At 47.2% G+C, this 18,836-nt stretch overlaps 2 protein-coding genes across 2 annotated transcripts in view; both read right to left on the reverse strand.

The window, feature by feature from the left end:
* Positions 1-12,456: 12,456 nt before the first annotated feature.
* On the reverse strand, positions 12,457-14,709 carry Hexim1 (HEXIM P-TEFb complex subunit 1). The gene has a single exon (XM_028882648.2). The coding sequence runs from the start codon at positions 14,097-14,099 to the stop codon at positions 13,032-13,034; it is 1,068 nt and encodes a 355-aa protein (XP_028738481.1). The 5' UTR covers positions 14,100-14,709; the 3' UTR covers positions 12,457-13,031.
* Positions 14,710-18,826: 4,117 nt separating this feature from the next.
* Acbd4 (acyl-CoA binding domain containing 4) overlaps positions 18,827-18,836 on the reverse strand; it is an 11,442-nt gene continuing 11,432 nt past the window's right edge. The window contains 1 exon segment of the mRNA XM_028882647.2: positions 18,827-18,836. This exon segment is cut by the window's right edge and continues 656 nt beyond it. The gene's annotated coding sequence lies outside the window, so the exon portion shown is untranslated.

An 18,836-nucleotide genomic window follows, 5' to 3' on the forward strand; every position in this document is an offset into this window, starting at 1 on the left:
GGCCCATTTCGGATGCTTCAAAAACATCTGCGTTTTGAAATCCGAGCTGTAAACTTATGGGCGAAATAGCTGTGCTCCAAGGGAAAAGCGAGCTAATTCCAGTGTGATCTTTGTGAGCCTACACAGTGTCCCGTTGACAGTCTTGTTCCACAAACTAAAGAGTATTTTCTGTGCCAATGTTCCATTGTTACTAGAGCCATACATATGCCCTGTAGATGTAGAAGGTACCTAAGTAGAAAGGGCAGTTTTGATCTACTTTATGTATGGTATATAGGATTTAGGGGAGACGTTTCTTTGAAAGAATAAACTTGAAATTATAGCAGTGCCAGGGTTTAAATGGCTGGCATTTGATGTGATGTTCTCTTACTGACTCGCAGATTCCTAGAGCTTTCCAGGCTACACCTTCAAATGATAGTTTTGTAGTTCAGCTGTCAGTTAAAATTGTGTCCAGGTAGGCTCTGGAGTAGGTGGTTAACTAGCCATTGGTATCTGTGGGCTCCCTGTAACGAATTTTACTGCTAGTTATAGAAGGTCTCATTCCTAGGCCTTTGCTTTATTAACAGTGGGACCCATGAAAGTTTCTTCAAAGTTGGAAGGACTGCTCCCTGTATTAATAAAAAAGTCTTTCTGGCTGGGTGTGGTGGATCTCTTACAAATTCGAGGCCAGCCTGGTCTACATAGAGAGTTCCAGGCCTGCCAGGGCTACATTGTGAGACTCATTTCAAAATAAAATAGTCTTATGTGATGACTTCATAGTTGAAACTAATTTCTCCCTGCGTCCCTCAGATGCTTTGAAGAAAAAAAAAAAAAATCTTACAGCTACCTCACAAACAAAAACTAGCGTTCTTTTGTTTTTTTTGAGATGTCTTACTCTAGCCCAGACTGGACTCAAACTCAGGGTATTCCTCCTGCCTCAGCTACATTAGTGCTGGAATTACAGGTGTGAGCTTCTATACCAGGCTGTTTTTCCCCTTGGACTTTTCGAAACCGTTTCAGATAGCCCAGACTGACCCTGAACTCCTTGTGTAGTTTAAGCTGGCCTTGAACTTCCTTCCTCCACTTCCCAAGTTCTTGGATTATAGGCATGTGCCGCCACACCCAATATTATTTACTTTCTTTGTGTGTGTTCCTGCACACATGTGGAGGTCAGAATTTGTGAGAGTCAGTTTTCCATCACCTGTGTTCCTAGGGTGAGAACTCCTGTTGTCAGGCTTGGCAGCAAGGGCCTGTACCCGGTCAGCTGTATTGCTGGCCTCCGAATGGGTCTGTCTTCAGGGTTTTGTTACTGTTGTTGTTATTGTGGTGGTTTGCTTGGTTTTTTCAGACAGGGTCTCTGTTTAGCCCAAGTTGGCCTGGAGCCATCTGTTTGAGCCCCTCAAGTGTTCCCAGGTGTACACCACTGCTTCAGTTGTGATTTAAGATTAAGACAGGGTCTCCTGGAGCCCTGCTGGCCTGGAACTCTTTGTAGCCAGGAATGACCTTTGAGCTCCTGGTCATCCTGCCTGGACTTCTGAGTGCTAAAATTACAGGAGTGTACCGTCATATACAATTTATGTGGTATTGGGGATTGAACCCAGAGCTTTGTGCATTCTAGGCAATCATACTTCCAACTGAGCTTTATCCCCAGCCCCCATTAGAGTTCTTAATTCAAAATGTGAACTACCTTTTTTTATTTGAGACATGGCTGTATTCTGTAGCCCAGGCTGACCTAGACCTCACTTCATAGACTTAAGTGGCCTTTTTTTTTTTTTTTAATTGTAAATCAGGAAAAACAACATTTTATTTTACTTATTTATTTATTTATTTATTTATTTATTTATTTATTTTGGTTTTTCGAGACAGGGTTTCTCTATGTAGCTTTGCACCTTTCCTGGGACTCACTCCATAGACCAGGTTGGCCTCGAATTCACAAAGATCACCTGGCTGTTCGGTGGCCTTAAATTCATAGCAGCCCACTTGCCTTAGCTAGGGTTCCAGGTGTCAGCCAAGTAGCTAAACACCTGTTTAAGAACTCACTGAAGCACCAGTGTACTGTTCATCCTGTAGTTCCATCTGTCATGTTCACTTTACCCTGATCAAGAAAAAATGAAGAGCCTGGTATGGTGGCTCATGCTAATCCCAGTACTTGGGAGGCAGAGGCAGGAGGATTACCCACAAATTGGAGGCTGACCTTGGCTATAGTTTTAGACTGTCTCCAAAAGAAAAGAAAAAAATGAAGCCAGGTGCTGGTGGTGCACACCTTTGATCCCAGCACTCTGGAGGCAGAGGCAGGTGGATCTCTGTGAGTTCGAGGCCAGCCTGGTCTACAGATTGAGTTCCAGGACAGCTAGGGCTGTTACACAGAGACACCCTCCCCTCAAAAAAAATAGGGGTGTAGTTCAGTGGAAGAGCATTTGGCTTAGCATGCACAGGAACGGAGAGTTGGAGTGAGGGATGAGTTAGAGAAAGATGGCATTAACTTGGTAGGAGTCTAGTAGTCATAGGAGCTGAAAGGGGGCTTCGAGGTTATCTGGTTCTTTTGTCAAGAGTCTATTAGAGGAGGCCCCTAGACTCCTGTGATTCATCCTCCATTGTGAAGCAATCTAGTTAAACCTTTAGATGCTACTAAATGGCAATACTATACCAGGTGCAGAAATGTGTTACTCATTTATAGATGAAGGCTTAACCGTACTTAAGGATGACACATGAGCTTTTCCATTCTTTGATTTTAAATAGTTGGGAATGGCTGGGAGTGGTGGCTCATCCTGTAATCCTCAGGAGGGTGGACTGGGGGCTCCAGTTCCAGGGCCCTTTTCTGACCTCCCTGGGTACTAGGCATGCATGTGGAGCAAATACATCCATGCACACAAACACTCATAGACAAAAGAAAGACGCCAGGTGTGGTGGCCCATTTTTTTAATCCCAGCATTTTGGAGGCATAGGCAGGCTGAACTCTTCTCCCCCCCCCAAAAAAAAAAAAAAAAAAAAAACAGGGTTTCTCTCTGTAGCTTTGGAACCTGTCCTAGAACTTGCTCTGTAGACCAGGCTGGCCTCGAACTCATAGAGATCCCCCTGCCTCTGCCTCCTGGGTGCTGGGATTAAAGGTGTGCGTTACCACCGCCCATCTTTAGGCTAATCTCTTGAGTTTGAGGCTAGCCTGGTCTACAAAGCAAGTTCTAGAACAGCTATGGCTACACAGAAGAAACCCAACTGGGGGTGGGGGTTGCTAGGGAGGCAGGATTTCTGGTGTTTGCTGACCAGGCAAACCTGAGTGTACTTGGCTAGTTACAGACCAATAAGAAACCTTGTCTCAACTAAGTAAATAAGAATATGTCTGTGGGAGATGGCACCAAAGGTTGCCCTCTGGAATCCGGGTGCTTGTGTATTTACATGCCCACACGCATGACCTGCATACACATACACAAAGTGAATACAGACAGTTCTCAGATAGAGAAGGGAGACTCATGAAGATCCTAAACGCCTCAGGCTCCTGATTCGAAATGGCAACCACTGCTTCCCTCCCAGGCGCTTCTAGTGACCACTCCTCTGTACCTGTGCAGATGTCCCTTTCTGCTTCGAAATAGCTTCTTCAGAAGCCCTGAGGGGGTCTGGGAATGCAGCTCTGATGGTAGGGTGCTTGCCTAGCACACATGAGCCCATGTCCTTCCCCTCCCCACCAATAAACTTATTAGCACATCTCTAAGACCTGCCTTACCAATACACCTTTGACGTATACTAAGAGAAGCCATCTACGGAAACTGAGTAGGGTCATTGTCTCATGGCACCAAAGCAGTTGTTACTATAAGGTAATTGATATTTTATATTTACCTGACTGGCTAACTCCTAGAGACCAGTCACTCTATAGGATTCATAGGCAGAAGTGGAAATGCTTCTCCAAATTACACCTAGTTACTGATACTTGCTTCTGAAATATTTATGCTTCTGTGTGTAGTTCCCATGATCCACCCTTCCTTCCATTCATCCATCCATCCTTTTTTGTTTGTTTGTTTGTTTGTTTTTGAGACAGGGTCTCTGCATAGCCCTGGTTGTCCTGGAATTCAGTGTGTGGACCAGGCAGGCTATGAACTTAATATGTAGCCAAAGCTGAACTTGAACTTGAAGTCTCAGTTCTTGCCCTGCCTTCCTGAGTGTTTAGGTTCCACGTGTACCACCATGTGTTTTTTTTCTTTTCAGATTGTTTGAATGTTACTAGGCTAAGTGTACATTTATTAAGAACTAAACAGAAGATGTTACCAATTTGATATTTTTTTTTTTTTTTTTTTTAAATTTTTCGAGACAGGGTTTCTCTGTGTAGCTTTGCGCCTTTCCTGGAGCTCACTTGGTAGCCCAGGCTGGCCTCGAACTCACAGAGATCCGCCTAGCTCTGCCTCCCGAGTGCTGGGATTAAAGGCGTACGCCACCAACGCCCGGCCAATTTGATATCTTTTGCCTGAAAGTTGTATTGTCATTATCCAGGTATGCAGAATTACATGTTTAACGTGTCCTCTGGGAGCTAAAAGTGCTCTTTTAGGGGGCCTAAGTTCATTTCCTAGCATCTACATCAGGTGGCTTAGAACTGTTTTTCCTTCTGTCTCCAGGGAATCCAACACCTCTGGCCACTAAGAACACTTGTACTCATGTTCACACACCCCTACACACAGACACATGATTAAAAATAAAATCTTAAAAGAAGGCTTCAGAACTCCATTAATCTCCTCCTGTAGCCTTTTGGAGGCTAGAGCAAGTTCTGTTCATTAGCTTATTGGGGATCAGATGTTGGTCATTTCCCTCATATTCTTATATTTGAAGTACCCCAAAATTCTTACATTTTGCTTCATTGTAGAAGAGTTTTTTGTTTGGTTGGTTTGGTTTTGCCTTTTATTTATTTATTTTTTTTTTTCCGAGACAGGGTTTCTCTGTGTAGCTTTGCGCCTTTCCTGGAGCTCACTTGGTAGCCCAGGCTGGCCTCGAACTCACAGAGATCCGCCTGGCTCTGCCTCCCGAGTGCTGGGATTAAAGGCGTGCGCCACCAACGCCCGGCTTTATTTTGTCTTTTTTAAGACAGGATCTCACTATGTAGCCCAGGCTGTCCTGGAACTCATTCTGTAGATCAGGCTGGCCTTGAACTCAGAGATCCACTTGCCTCTGCCTCCCAGTGCCATGGTTTTAAGACAGGGTCTCACTATGTAGCCCTGTCTGGCATGAATCACAGAGATTTGCCTGCCTCTTCCAAGTGGCTGGGATTCAGGAATGTAGATTTTGTTCATTGCAGACCAGTACGTCCGTGTGTATGTGCTGGGGAGATGAGTTAGTGGTTAAGAGCTCTTGCAGAGGACCCTGGGTCAGTTCTTAGCACCCACACAGTGGCTCATAACTGTGTGGGACTGCAGTTCTAGGTGATCCAACACACTCTTGACCTCCTCAGGCACCAGGCATGCACATGGTGCATACACATAAATGTAGGTAAAACACTCATATAAATTAAAATTTCAAAAATAGAGATGGGCTTGGTGAGGCATACCTTTAATTCTAGCACTCAAGAGTCAGAGGCAAGTATATCTGAGAATTCAAGGCCAATTTGGTCTACATATTGAGGTCCAAGCTAGTCAAAGCTACATAGTGAGACCTATCTCAAACAAAACAGGGACAGGGGCTAGATGTGGTGTCAAACAGCTGTAATTCTAATTCAAGGCCAGCTGTGGCTACAGAGGGAGTTTGAAGCCAGCTTGGGTTACATGAGATCGTGTCACAGCAGAACTAGATTTTGTGTGTGTGTGTGTGTGTGTGTGTGTGTGTGTGTGTGTGTATACATGTATGTGTATATATGTATATGTATATATGTGTGTGTATAAATGTGTGTATATGTAGATATATATGTGTGGCCAGCCAGTATGGATGGTCACGTTTCTAGCTTCCTCCTTAAACCACGTTAGAAATTGAAGTCTCTGGCTGGGTTCCAGAACATATATGGATAGAGATAGATAGATGAGTATGTATGTATGTATGTATGTATATGACTTCTGAGGAGACCTTAAAATTCCCTTCTGAATTTTTACTTGTGTGTGTGTGTGTGTGTGTGTGTGTGTGTGTGGTGTATGCATGTGTGCGAATATGCATGCAGAGGCCATAGAGGTCAGGTGCCTTCCTCTTTTGCTTTATACCTTATCTTTTGAGACAGAATCTCACTGGTTGGCCAGCAAGCTCTGGGGAGTGAAAGTCGGGTTCTCATGTTTGAGGATCAACCACTTTACCACTGAGCCATCTCCCCAAACCCTGAATTTTTGCTATTCCTGAAGAAACAGTTTAAGGTAGGTGTGGTTTGTACTCCCAACACTTGGAAGGCCAAAGAAGGAGGATTGCTGAGAGTTCAGTGCCAGCCTGAGCCACACAGCAAACTAAGGCCAGCTCATGTCACAGTGAGACTCTCTGTTTTTGTTGTTTTGAAACAGGGTCTCTCTGTACAGCCCTGGTTGTCCTGGTACTTGATAGTAGACCAGGCTGCCCTGGAACTCACAGCTGTCCATCTACCTGCTGGAATTAATGTATGCACCATCTTATTCTTGTTCAGCACAGTGACTCTTCAAAAAGTAAATAAATAAAACCAGTGGCACTGCTTTTGGGAACTGGAAAAATCACAGTAAATTTTCAAGACTTACTACCAGCATCCTGTAACAGCTCACCTTTTGAGTTTTGTTGATGTGGAACAGTTTGTTGTAGAATCAGAGTTACTGTTCATGTTGTTAGATAATTTTTTCATAATTGAATCTCCTCTTTATAAGTAAAACTCAAGAAAAAGTTTATTAAAGTAGTTTTGTTTTTCTGAGACAGAGTCTAGTGTAGACCGGGCTGACTTTAAACTAGGTAATTGAGGATGACCTTGAACTCCAGATCCTGCCTCCATTTACAATTCCAAGCACTTAAATTAAAGGTATACCTCCATGCCCTGTTTGTAGGTTGATGAGAGTCCTAGGGATTGAACCCTGTATGTTCTACATACTGAACTACACCCCCCCCCCCCAGCTCTTGGGAGATTTATAAGAGCTAAGTTAATCGATCTGTCTAAAACAGCCTTTGTTTCTTCAATAAGAACCCAAAGGTGCTGGGTATAGTGGCACATGCCTTTAATTCCAGCACTTGGGTGGCAGGTGGCAGGTGAATCTCTGTGAGTTCAGGCCAGCCTGGTCCACAGAGCAAGTTCCAGGACATTCAGGACTACACAGGGAACCCTGTCTCAAAAAAAAAAAAAAAAAGTTTTTCTGAGTTAGTTGTAATGTATACTAGTCTACTGGGGAGGCTGAGGTAGGACATGGCTGGAACCTAGGAATTGAGACCAACCTGGACAACATAATGAGACCTGGTCACAATAAAATAATAAATAGCTGTGTGTGGTGGTGCTGCCTATAATCCCAGCACTCTGGAGACCTACAGAGAGGTGAATCACTGCAAGTTCAAGTATAGTTTGGTCTACATAGTTGTTCAGGCCAGCAGCAAGGGCTACATAGCAAGACCCTCTCCCAAAAAAACCAAATAAATAGGATTAAATTTGAAAATATTTCTGAGTGGTGGTACAAACCTCTTATCCCAGAGTTCAATAGTCTAAGGCAGGGGAGTTACAAATTCGGCCTATATAGCAAGACTCTCAAAAATAAATGTAAGTATTGGGGTCCAGTGAGATAGCTCAGTGGCTTTCACTGACCGTGGCTACCACCAAGCCTGATGAGACCTAAGTTGGATCTTCAGGACTTGCATGGTGGAAGGACAGGACACCTGGTGTCCACAAGTTGTCTTCTGACCTTCACTCGAACGGTGTGACATGCTTACACATACAACTAGGAGGCCTGGAGAGTGGCTGAGTGCTTACTGGAACTCGCTGCTGTTGCTGAGGACCTAGGTTTGGTTCCCAGCACCCACATGCCAGCGCACAAAACCTCTCTGTAATCCGGATCCAATACTTTGTTCTGGCCTCTGGACACCAGGTAGGCTTGTAGTGCACTTACATATATGCAGGCACACATACACATAAAAATAAATCTTTCAAAAATAAAGATAATACATTACTTTTCATTTCTCTCTCTCTTTTTTTTTTTTTTTTTTTTTTTTTTTGGTTTTCCGAGACAGGGTTTCTCTGTATAGCTTTGCACCTTTCCTGGGACTCACTTGGTAGCCCAGGCTGGCCTCGAACTCACAGAGATCCACCTGACTCTGCCTCCCGAGTGCTGGGATTAAAGGCATGTGCCACCACTGCCTGGCTTACTTTTCATTTCTTACACACCAGAAATTTATATTTTGTGTGAGAGTATGGTGGAATTTTATTTCAGTCATGGTATGTAAATGTGCAGTTACTCCCTTCAAGAAAACAGCCAGTGCTAAGTCTGCTGGCTTATGCCTGTAATCTCAGCATTCAGAAGGCTGAGGCAGGATTGTCCTGGTTTTGAGGCTAGCCTTGGGGTAGAGTAAGACTGCATCTCACAATAGTGACAAAAGCCAGCTGGGCCGTGGTGGTGCACACCTTTAATCCCAGCACTAGGGAGGCAGAGCTAGGTGGATCTTTGTGAGTTCGAGGCCAGCCAGGTCTACAGAGCAAGATCCAGGACAGGCACCAAAACTACACAGAAACCCCGTCTTGAACCCCCCCCCCAAAAAAAATAGTGACAAAAGCCCACAAATTCAAGTGCACTTTAGGACCTCCGTATAAGTACTTTTATCAATTATAGTCAGTTTTTGACCACATTGTAAATATTTGTCAAACATTAGGTATGTAAGTAGGTTAGGGCAACATATGTAGGTGTTTAGAATTACCTAGAGTTGTTTTGGTTTTTGTTTGTTTTTTTTGTTTTTGTTTTTTGAGACAGGGTTTCTCTGTGTAGCCCTGGCTGTCCTAAAACTCACTTTGTAGACCAGGCTGGGCTTGAATTCATAGAGACTGCCTGTCTCTGCTGCCTGGCTGGGTTTTGGTTTTATTATGTAGACCAGGCTGGTTTCGAACTCACAGACATCTTCCTGCCTCTGCCTCTGCCTCTGCCTCTGGAGTACAGAGTATTGGGATTAATGTTTGGTTTCATATAGCAATCCTTTGATAAAAATTTTAAAAACACAATATTTTTATTAATTTCATGCATGCATTCAGTGTTGTAATTTGATCAGTTTCCTCTAACTCCTCCTCCCAGATCTACCATACCAACTCTCAATTATTGATTGATTGATTGATTGGTTGGTTGTAGCCTGCTGATTCCAGTTTGTACTGCCATGTGTACATCCATTGGGGCATGGTGGACCTGCTAGGGGCCACATCTCTAGACAAACAAACAAAAATGCCAATCCTCCCTCCTCAGTATGGGGTGGGGGGGTTGATCCTTTGTCCCTTTGTGCTGGAATGTTGACCCCTTGATTTTCTGAAGGTGCATTATTAGGTTGTAGGGGTTTTGTTCTGCTTTTAGTTTCTGTGGAGTCCTTTTGTTTTTCTGCCTCCTGTGTCCCCAGACCTGGAGATCAAAGCCAGAGTCTTGGTGCAGGCTAGGCAGGCACTCTGCCGCTGAGCTGCACCACCCCAGCATGGTGTCTCTAACTTTGAAGTCATTAGGGTAAAGTATGGATTGGTTTTTGTTTTGATGATGCTGAGTATTGATCCCATTGCTAGTCAAGTGCTCCAGCTGCTCTGTCACTGAACTACATCACAAAGCCATGGTTTTAGGAGATAAGCTTCTACCATATAGCTCAGACTGGCTTCAGACTCTTCTATTTTCCAAGTGTTAGACTGTAGGTGTGCAAATAATATACCTGGCTTTAAAGTGTGTTTATTCATATTTTCCCCAAGTGAAGGATTTTTTATTCTGGATGAAGTGGAAAGTAAACCATTGATCAATTATGCAACTGTTGTGTTCTTGAGAGAGCCAATAATGATTGCTAGAATTGACAAGTGCAGGCCCCCACACCTGACTTTTTTATGTGGGTTCAGGGAACAAACTCAGGTTCTCAAGCTTTCATGGCAATCGGTTTACCAAGTTAGCTATGTCCCCTGCCCCCTCCCCCTTTATTACTTTGAGACAGGGTCTCACATAGCCAGCCCAGGCTGGCCTAGAACTTGCTATGTAGAGGACAGTGACTTTGAAATTCTGATCTTCCTTTTTCTACTTCCTGAACGGTGGGATTACAGGCATGAGTACGTGCCTGGGTTATCAAACTCCGGACCGTGTACAGGATAGGGAACCACTGTGCCAACTGAACTACATTATATTCCCAGGCCATTATTTAAGAGAAAATCTAGCTGGGCGGTGGTGGCGCACGCCTTTGATCCCAGCACTCCGGAGGCAGAGCCAGGCGGATCTCTGTGTGTTCAAGGCCAGCCTGGTTTACAAAGCAAGTTCCAGGAAAGGTGCAAAGCTACACAGAGAAACCCTGTCTCGAAAAACCAAAAAGAGAGAGAGAGAGAAAGAGAAAATCTATTTTTCAGATCTAAATCACTCTTGAGTTCTCTGGGTCTGTCCCCTAAAACCCTGAAATCAAAAGGATTCTACCTCTTAGTGGTCTCTATGTTTTTGACTGGCCCAGGAAAAGTTCTGTCTACCTGTCAGTCTGGGAAGCAATCTCCTCTCATTTACAGCCATAGTACAAGGAAAGGAACAAACGGAAACTGTTCACTTGTAAGCCAGGTCTTCTGAGCAGCTGTTAAAATGCTTGGCAAAAGACTTGCATGAAAGGTTGGGGTGTGTGGGGGGTGGGGTAGAGGATCATTTGTCATCACAACCTTGTTACTACAGGCAACTCATCGTCTTCTCTGCTGGAAGAGCAATAGTCTCTGTTTCAATCTAGGAAGTTGATAGAAGAGTTTTATGTTAACATTTATCATTCCAAGAACATAGATAGAAAAATGTTAGTGCCTTTGAAATATTGAGACAGAAATTTGCATAACCCAAGTGAAGTAGAATAATTTAGAGATACTTAAAACTAAGTATTTGTGTATTATTAAAAAACTGGATTGTTTTGCCTCCTCAAAGTAGGATGTACTTTTCCCTAATGGTAAATGCATTTAAAGTCTTCCCAGAGTGGATTCTGGACATACCTTGCTTCTAGTAGTAGGAGAAATAGGTTGTTTCTAGTAAGTCCTTCTTAGGAAAATGATCTCAAATCAGAGGTTCTCACTGCTGCATCCTACTGTGGTGCAGTCAAAATGAGGCATGGCTTTGCATGGTAAAGCCAGAGGGCACTGTTGCTGCTTTCTGCCAGACAGCCAGTTTTCTAGGGCTGCTGCATGATGTCATAGAAGAAAAAAATGAAAAACACGAAGAAAACTATTTCAAAATAGATATTTAATGCAATCTTTAGGTCAAAGAAAAATTGGTTTTTACAGTTTCTGCAGTGAACCACCTGCCAGGATAGGACCAGCACAGTCTGGTTTTAAAGACCCCAATTTCCTCCTACTGGCACAGTTCCCCTTGATTTATTGATTTGTATATGCTGCTTATGCACCACAAGGAGCATTTCATTCTTGAAATTTCCATCACCTCCACTGTTGCCAGTTTAGCTGCCTGAACAGGCAGAGAAGGGCCCCCCACCCTGTGCAGGGGTTCTTGACCACCTAGGAACTGGGCAACCTCATGAGTCTCTGGGACCACCCCGTGGGTGTGTGTGAATATATATATATCTCACAAGACTACATAAATTATGAGGTCTGTGGACCCCCAAGCCTCCCCTGTGGTTTTTAAGGCTACAGGTTAAGGAACCGGTGTGCTAATAACTTGAGCAATGCAATGGCCCTAGGGAACTGACACAGGTCAGGTGAGGGGTTGGATTAACTATACTGACAAAGAACAATGGGTGAATTTATGATTTTTGACTCTGTGGTAGGAATTAGTTCTCAGAGCCTTCCTGCATTTTCAAGAGAAGTACCTAACCTAGGCAGCTGTAGATTGAGAACAGCCCCTGTACTGGTAACATGCAGGGTTTCTGTCCATCACCTAACCCAGCCCTCTCACGAACCAGCTTTACTTGCAGAGAGGGGCATTCCAAATTTCAGTTTGATTCTCATGGAAAGGTCAGCTTTTCTTAAAGAGAAAAGTACTTAAGTAGTAGAGAACGAAGCTAAGTCCTCGGATCACTTAGCCATTTCAAGTCCAGTATTCTGTCTCTAACATATTAACATAGAGTTGTCCCACAAGTTTTATCTCCTGCTTGTACTAAGAAAGCAAGTTTACCAGGAGCTTCACCTAGGCATCCAGGAACTCCTAGCATTATAGGAGTGGCGGGGGAGGGCTTAGAAAGGAAGCCAGTATCACTGAAAACTTGACATGTAGAGATGAAATGATTCTCTCAGTTATCTAACAAATTGCTAAATTAGGTTTATACTTTTGCTAGCACACTTCTGAAAGGCCATCAAGGGGCAGATGCTAAGCTCTGCCTGTAGCTACTTTCTTTCCCCCCAAATACCCAGCAACTGGTTAATTAAGAAAGAAAAGGCATTAGGAAGCAAGCACACTTAAGTACTGAAGATAAAACTGAGTGTATTTTACCTGAACTGTATTTTGAAGTATATTAAAACCATTGGGGGGGGGGCAAACAATTTCTTCAAGTCTTTTTGCAAACTGATAAATTTAACATTTTTTAAACCCTCCTCAAAAGTACAATCACACAATCAGCACGATTTTGAATCTCTAGAAATCACACTGAAACTGTTACATTTACAAACATTAAATTTATTATAACTAGGATGACTGCAATGGGTCTCAGATTTGGCCACCTCATAGCTCCGCTTAAGGAGGGGATTTTTTTTTTTAACAGAAAAATGCATTATAACTTGGTCAAATTACTTGCACATTAAGAAACAACGTCTAAGGAGGAAAACAAGAAAAGCAACCCTTCAGTTTCACATAATTAAAGAACAGGAGAAAGCACACAAGCAACATCATAGCTAAATTTACCAAACCAAAGCCAGGGGGATTTTCTCTTCTGATTATGTGTCATAAAAAGGTCCGCTGTCTTATATACACATGTATATAATGTTACATTCCAGCACTGTAAAAAGTCCCCTTTGCCCCCTCCCCCCAAAAGTTTTCAGTCTAGTCGCCGAACTTGGAGAGCGGCGCTCGCTCCTGCTGCTGCCGGTGCAGTTCGTTCTCGGTCAGCAGCTGGAGGTTCTCGGCGCGCAGCCGGTCCAGCTCCAGCTCCAGCTCCCGCACTCGCGCGTCGACGCCACCCAGCCGCTTGCTTTCCAGCCGCAGCCGGTTATTTTCGTCCTCCTTGCGCGAGAGGCACTTCTCCAGCTCCAGGTACTCTTTGATGAGCTCCTGCTTGCTCATGTTCTGCAGGCTCTCGGCGTGGTACCGTTCGTACGTCTCCGAGAAGTCCCGCTGAAGAAACTCGCTGCCGTCCCCTCCCATGCCATCGCTGCCCCCGTCCTCCTCACCAGCTTCTTCCACAAAGTCCTCATCGCTGGTGTCGTCGGATTTGGCGGCTGCCCGCTTTGGGTAGAGGCCGGTTTTGAGGTCAGGCTCCTCCTGATCGTGGTCATCCATGAGGAACTGCGTGGTGTTATAGGGCGCGACCGGCTGGCCCTTTGCGAACATCTCAGCTCGAACCCGCGAGGCTCGCAGGCTCTGCTTCTCGTCGAACTTTTTCTTCTCTTCCCAGGTCAGCTTGTAGTATGGCTTCCAATGCCGCTTCTTCTTGGAGGGGCGTCTCCGATGTTTTTTCTTGCCCAGTTGTCTCTGCTGCTGTCCCCATGCTTCCTCGGCTCCAGCGGCAGGAGCCCCCAACTTGGTGGCCTCCGAGTCATGACCTGGCAGGACAAGGGGCATCGCTTCCCCCTCCACCGACGGGGAGGCACCGCCAGTAGAGAGGTCCTCCCCATTCTGGCCCTTCTCGCCCGTTTCCAGGCAGCTCGATTCTGAACAGTCATTGGTCTGCAGGGGGGGCGGCTGGAGCTTCAGGCCCCCCTCTCCCTCCTTCCCCGGACGGCCACCGGACTGCGGGGACGCTCTCGATTGCCACCTACTGTCCTCCTTGGGCACCCGTTCCTCCGCGCCTGGGGGGCGCTCAGAGTTCTGCTCCTCATGGACAACAGCAGCACCTGTACAGTTGCTAGTTTGAGGCTGGTGTTGATGTTCTGACAAGAGTGGCTCGGCCATGGCTTAGTAGAGTCCTCTTCTGGAAGTTTGAGGAATTTTGGCTTAAGGAAAAAGACGTTTCTCTTTCTTTTCAGAAAATGTCCAACAAAGTCCTCTTCGGCCGGTAATGACTGCAGTGACGCCTTTCGTCCGTCTTGTCAGCAAACTCCAATCGCAACTTGGAGTTAAGTCAATAAAGGGTTAAGCGCTCACAAGCGTGGCCAACTAGCAGGTCCAAGGGGGTGCAGCGGCAGGCACAGTACGTAATGTTCGGAGGGGTGGGCTTCACGCCTGCCCGCCGAGCGCTCCCACGATGGAGGAGTTGGCAAGGAGATGAGGTTTAAGTCCAATGGGTTAAACCCAGCCCCGAAGGGGTTAAAACTACCCGATGACGCTGCCTCCGAGGGGCCGAATCCACAAAGGGTTAAATCCCCTGCCGCAGAGCCCACAAGGGGTTAAAGTCCCAGAGCTACCTCCTCCCACTTCCACGGGTGTCGCTCCAACCCGAGCTCCCAGTTCCCCAGGCCGGGCCGGAGCCTTAGCCGAGGACAGACAAACTCATCTCCCCTCTGGCTCGATGCTCCGCTCAGTTCTCCTCCGCCTCCTCCTCCTCTTTTCCTCCCTCCCTCCCTCCCCCTTCAGACAGCTCTTCTTCCGCCTCCTCCTCCGGCTTCCCCTCCCAACCTGACTTTCCACCTGCCAACTTCCAACTGCTGTCTCCTAGCCCTCGGCGCCTCTTATATATAGAAGCCCGCTGGCCCCGCCCGTGCGCATGCGTAACGGAGTCCCCGACTGGGGCCGCCGGGAGCCGTAGTCCGCTTCTTTCGGACCCGCCGTTCACGCGCGCCGTGCGACGTAGCCAATCGCGGGCCGCGTAGGGGGCGTCTCCCGGGCCGCCTCCTTCCATCGCTTTGCAGCCGCTGAAGAAACGTGAGCGGTCATTGGGCGAGAGTTATTCGTCTCTCTGCGGAGGGAAGGCCAATCGCGGAGGAGATGGGGCGGGTTCTGGACCGTACCATTGTGCTTCAGGAATACGAGGAGATTCCAAGACCTTTGGGAGCCTGGACAGAATATTTTTATTAAAAGGTGCGTTTCAAAGACCGCTGTCGTATTCCGTTCTCGGCGGAAAGGTTCTGACGCTCACAAACGGTTTTCGTCTAGTGCAGAAATGGTTTGTCCCTAAAAAGTAGTCCCTGAAGTGTAAAGGAGGATTACATCCTATAAAGAGAGATGTTAGTCCCGATTACTGACATCGGGTTCTTAAAACCACAATAATGTCTCTCAGGCAGGTGACGAGCTCCTGGGAGAGAGATAAGCGGAAGGATATTGTGGACAAATAGTTATTAAAAAAACCGAAAAGCGCATGAAGAAGTAAACAAATGAAGAATTAAGAAGTGCCGCCTTAAAGGGACAGTGTGACGGGCTGTCGTGCATCAGCCTCAGACTAGGCCTCGGGAGAGGAGAGGGCGGGTTCGAGTCCTGAGTGACGTCGGCCCCCAGGCTACCCTCGGGACCCTTGGGCGAGAACAGCCACCCTGGCCGAGAGCCTTCTCCACACCGGAGGTGACAGCAAAATGGTCATCCGCGGCCTTGCCCTTCGCCTGAGCCCATCGAAAGCGCGTGGTGGGGGTGAAGGACTCGCCCCGAACCCGGGACCCGGCCGAAGAAAATGGCCTCCTCCGGGGCCCTGGGGCGCCCCTGGGCCCGCACACCTTTCCCCAGCAGCGACAGGAGTGAGGGCCTGTTGATGCACGTCTCTGCGGGGAGGGACCCAGAGTCAGTGCGCTTCCGGAAGAAGCGGGGGTGTTGTCCAGAGATGAGACGGGGAGAGGGCTTCGAGGAGGCCCGGAGGCCGTCCCTGAAAACGGTGGCCGGGCCCGGGGCCGTAGGGCAGAGTGGGGGTGAAGCGGGGGTCCTGTGCCCCCCTAAGAGGAGTTCGGGCTCTGATCTCCCACTCGAAGGACCCCGAAAACTCTCTTTAATCCCCTTGGCGTAATTACCGCTTTTCCTTTGCTGGAGTACCCAGTGACCCATGCTTCTTTTTCTCCTCGCATTCCAGCCGTGATTCAGTGAGGCTGTACGCACAGAACTATTTGACCACCACAGCCATGTGAGACAGGCCAGGATTTAGCCTCCATTTTAGATATAAGAAAGCCCCAAGACTTGGAGAAATAAAGTGACTTATCCAAGGTCACCCGACAATTAAATGGCAGATCAAACTAGAGCTCGTGTCTTCCCGACACTCAATACCATTTATTTTTGTCAGAAACACAAAATCCAAGGTCTGGAAAGCTGGCTCAGCAGTTAAGAGCCCTGGCACCCCACACGGTGGCTCACAACTGTCTCCAGATCCAGGGGATCTGATGCCCTCCATGAGGACCAGGCACGTACATGGTTCACACATACACGCAGTGGGGGGAACCTCAGATACATGAAATAATAGAAATAACTTAAAAACAAAACAGAAAATCCTTTCCCCAACCCCCTCAGGAACTCTGGATTGTTTCTTTTTATTTCCAGCAACTTCAAATGGTTGCAAACAATGCATATGGCAGTCATTTGTTGGGGTAAAAAAGATAGGTTTTGAGTTTCAAGTTGCTCAGACTACACTAAGAAACCCAACCACAATGAGCCAAAATGGCAAGTAAAGGAAATCTATGTTGCAACTTTGTGAGCCAAGCTGCTTGGGACTTGGGACCTTGTGGACAGGTGGTGTGGAGCAATTGAAGTAGCATGAAGGACATTTTACTTTGTCTTTGGTATATAGTGTGGTCTTTCCTGAGACTCAGACCCTCCTGCCTCAGCCTCCACAGTAATTGCAACTATAGGTTCCTGTCACGGTCTGGGTTAAAGGCCTTTTATAAAGACTAAAAGGATTTAGGAACTTCAGAGTGATGATGGGGTGTGGGGGAGGGGAGGAGCAGTCTGTCTCCAAGGGGAAAGCAAGCAGGAATGCCCCCGGGGACACTCAGATGTTTTGAAAACTACCATTCTAGCTCGGTGTCCTTGTACTTCCAGAAACTCATGTCTGTCTGAAAATCCTGCCTTTCTCTGTCTTCATCCATTACTTAGGAGGCACCAGGGACAAAGAACAGAGAAGAAAAAGGGAAATGGGATGTGGGAGAAAAATGGCTCAGTCGTTAAGAGCACTTGTTCTTACAGAGGACCCAGGCTCAGTTCCTAACAACCATGGGGCAGTTCACAGCTATAAGTCCAGTTCCAGGGGATCTGGTGTTCTCTGCTGACCTCCACAGTGCCAGGCCCACGCGGTACAGGGACCCACGGGCAACAAAACACATGTATAAAATGTAGCTTTAACATCTTTTTAAGTGGAGCTGGGTGGTGGTGGTGGTGGTGGTGGTGGTGGTGGTGGTGCACGCCTTTAATCCCAGGACTTGAGAGACAGAGGCAGGCGGATGTCTATGTGTTCAAGGCCAGCCTGGTCTACAGAGCAAGATCCAGGACAGGCACCAAAACTACACAGAGAAACCCTGTCTAAAAAAAAGTTAAGGTTGAACCTAGACTAAGTTTACTAGGCAGGGCTACACAGTGGGGTCTCCTCTATAATGTGAGACGTGATCACCGGCCCGCAGAACTCCAGGACCACTAGCCCTTTGACGGGCATTTTCCACTCTCGGTCATTGTCAGACCTCTCAACTGCCTTATGATGAAAAGACACAAGTGGATCCAGACCCAGAACGGCTCATCTTTCAGTCCAAGTTTGCAGAGCCAGCATATGACCTGTGAGGCCCTTGTCCTGCGTCCTGGTCCCAATTTGATCGGCTCCCACTGCCCAGCCCATGTCTGCCTCGATCACAGGTTTTTTCCAACCTTTTCGCCTGTGACCCTGGACTGCCCTGCAGTGAGTGGTGTCTGTCCTCAGGGCTCCCCTCCCTGCTGCTAAAGCCCCAAACAGTGACTGTATTTTCCCTAGGGCCTAAGGACAGCCGAACCGGGGGAAGTGGTCAGATCCACAGTGTTAGGGAACTTAGAGGAACAGGTCTAGGGATCTCCAGTACCATCTCCTTTCCCAAAGAGCAAGGGAGAGCCCGGGGCCCAGTTGGTAGCAGCAGCTGCCAATAGCTAGACCCGTGGGCACTGAGTACAGGAGGTACTGGAGTGGTTAGTTTAAAGCTGAATACCGGCTAGTGGCTGGACCCAGACAGGCACATCAGCGTGGACACGGGCCACCTAGGCAGTGAGCAGAAGTTCCAAGGCCAAGCAGCTCAAGAGGTCGGTGCAGGCACTAGGTCCACCACACTTGGAGGGGAGGGGTGCACAGGCAACAGAGGACCTGCCCCAACCCCTCAGGATAGAGGCTTCCAGTGGGTGGGCCTGGGCCTTCTAGAAAGTTCTCTGAGAATAACAGATGTGATGATAGGGAGTACCAACCAAGATTTAAGGGCTGGGTAAGATGCAGCACTATTTGGAGCCCACCGCTGGGTACCCCAATCCTTAGTGCAGAGTGCTCTTGGGCCAGCGGCCCCCCCTCTGGGGCGGGGCCAACCAACGCCCAGCTCCCGGTAAGAACTCCAGGCCTCCAAGCTGTCCCCTTCCCCCCCCACCCCGTGCTCTCTGACCCCACTGTGAGGCCTGTTTTCTCCCGGTTCCTCTAGGGAGGAGGGAAGATATTCCTTATAAGGAAGCCCTAGCTTCTGCAGGGCACTTGGAGAGGGAGTGGGACCGGACTTGTGTCCCGCGCGACCCGCCCGTTTCCCGCTCTTTTCGTGGGCGCCCAGACGGCAGACTGAGGTTTCC

The sequence above is a fragment of the Peromyscus leucopus genome, chromosome 8b (genome assembly GCF_004664715.2).
Source record: "Peromyscus leucopus breed LL Stock chromosome 8b, UCI_PerLeu_2.1, whole genome shotgun sequence".
Lineage (NCBI taxonomy): Eukaryota > Metazoa > Chordata > Mammalia > Rodentia > Cricetidae > Peromyscus > Peromyscus leucopus.

What these genes read in the sequence shown, in the direction of transcription:
- Hexim1 (XM_028882648.2), bottom strand. Translation starts at nt 14,099, where the DNA reads ATGGCCGAGCCACTCTTGTCAGAACATCAACACCAGCCTCAAACTAGC.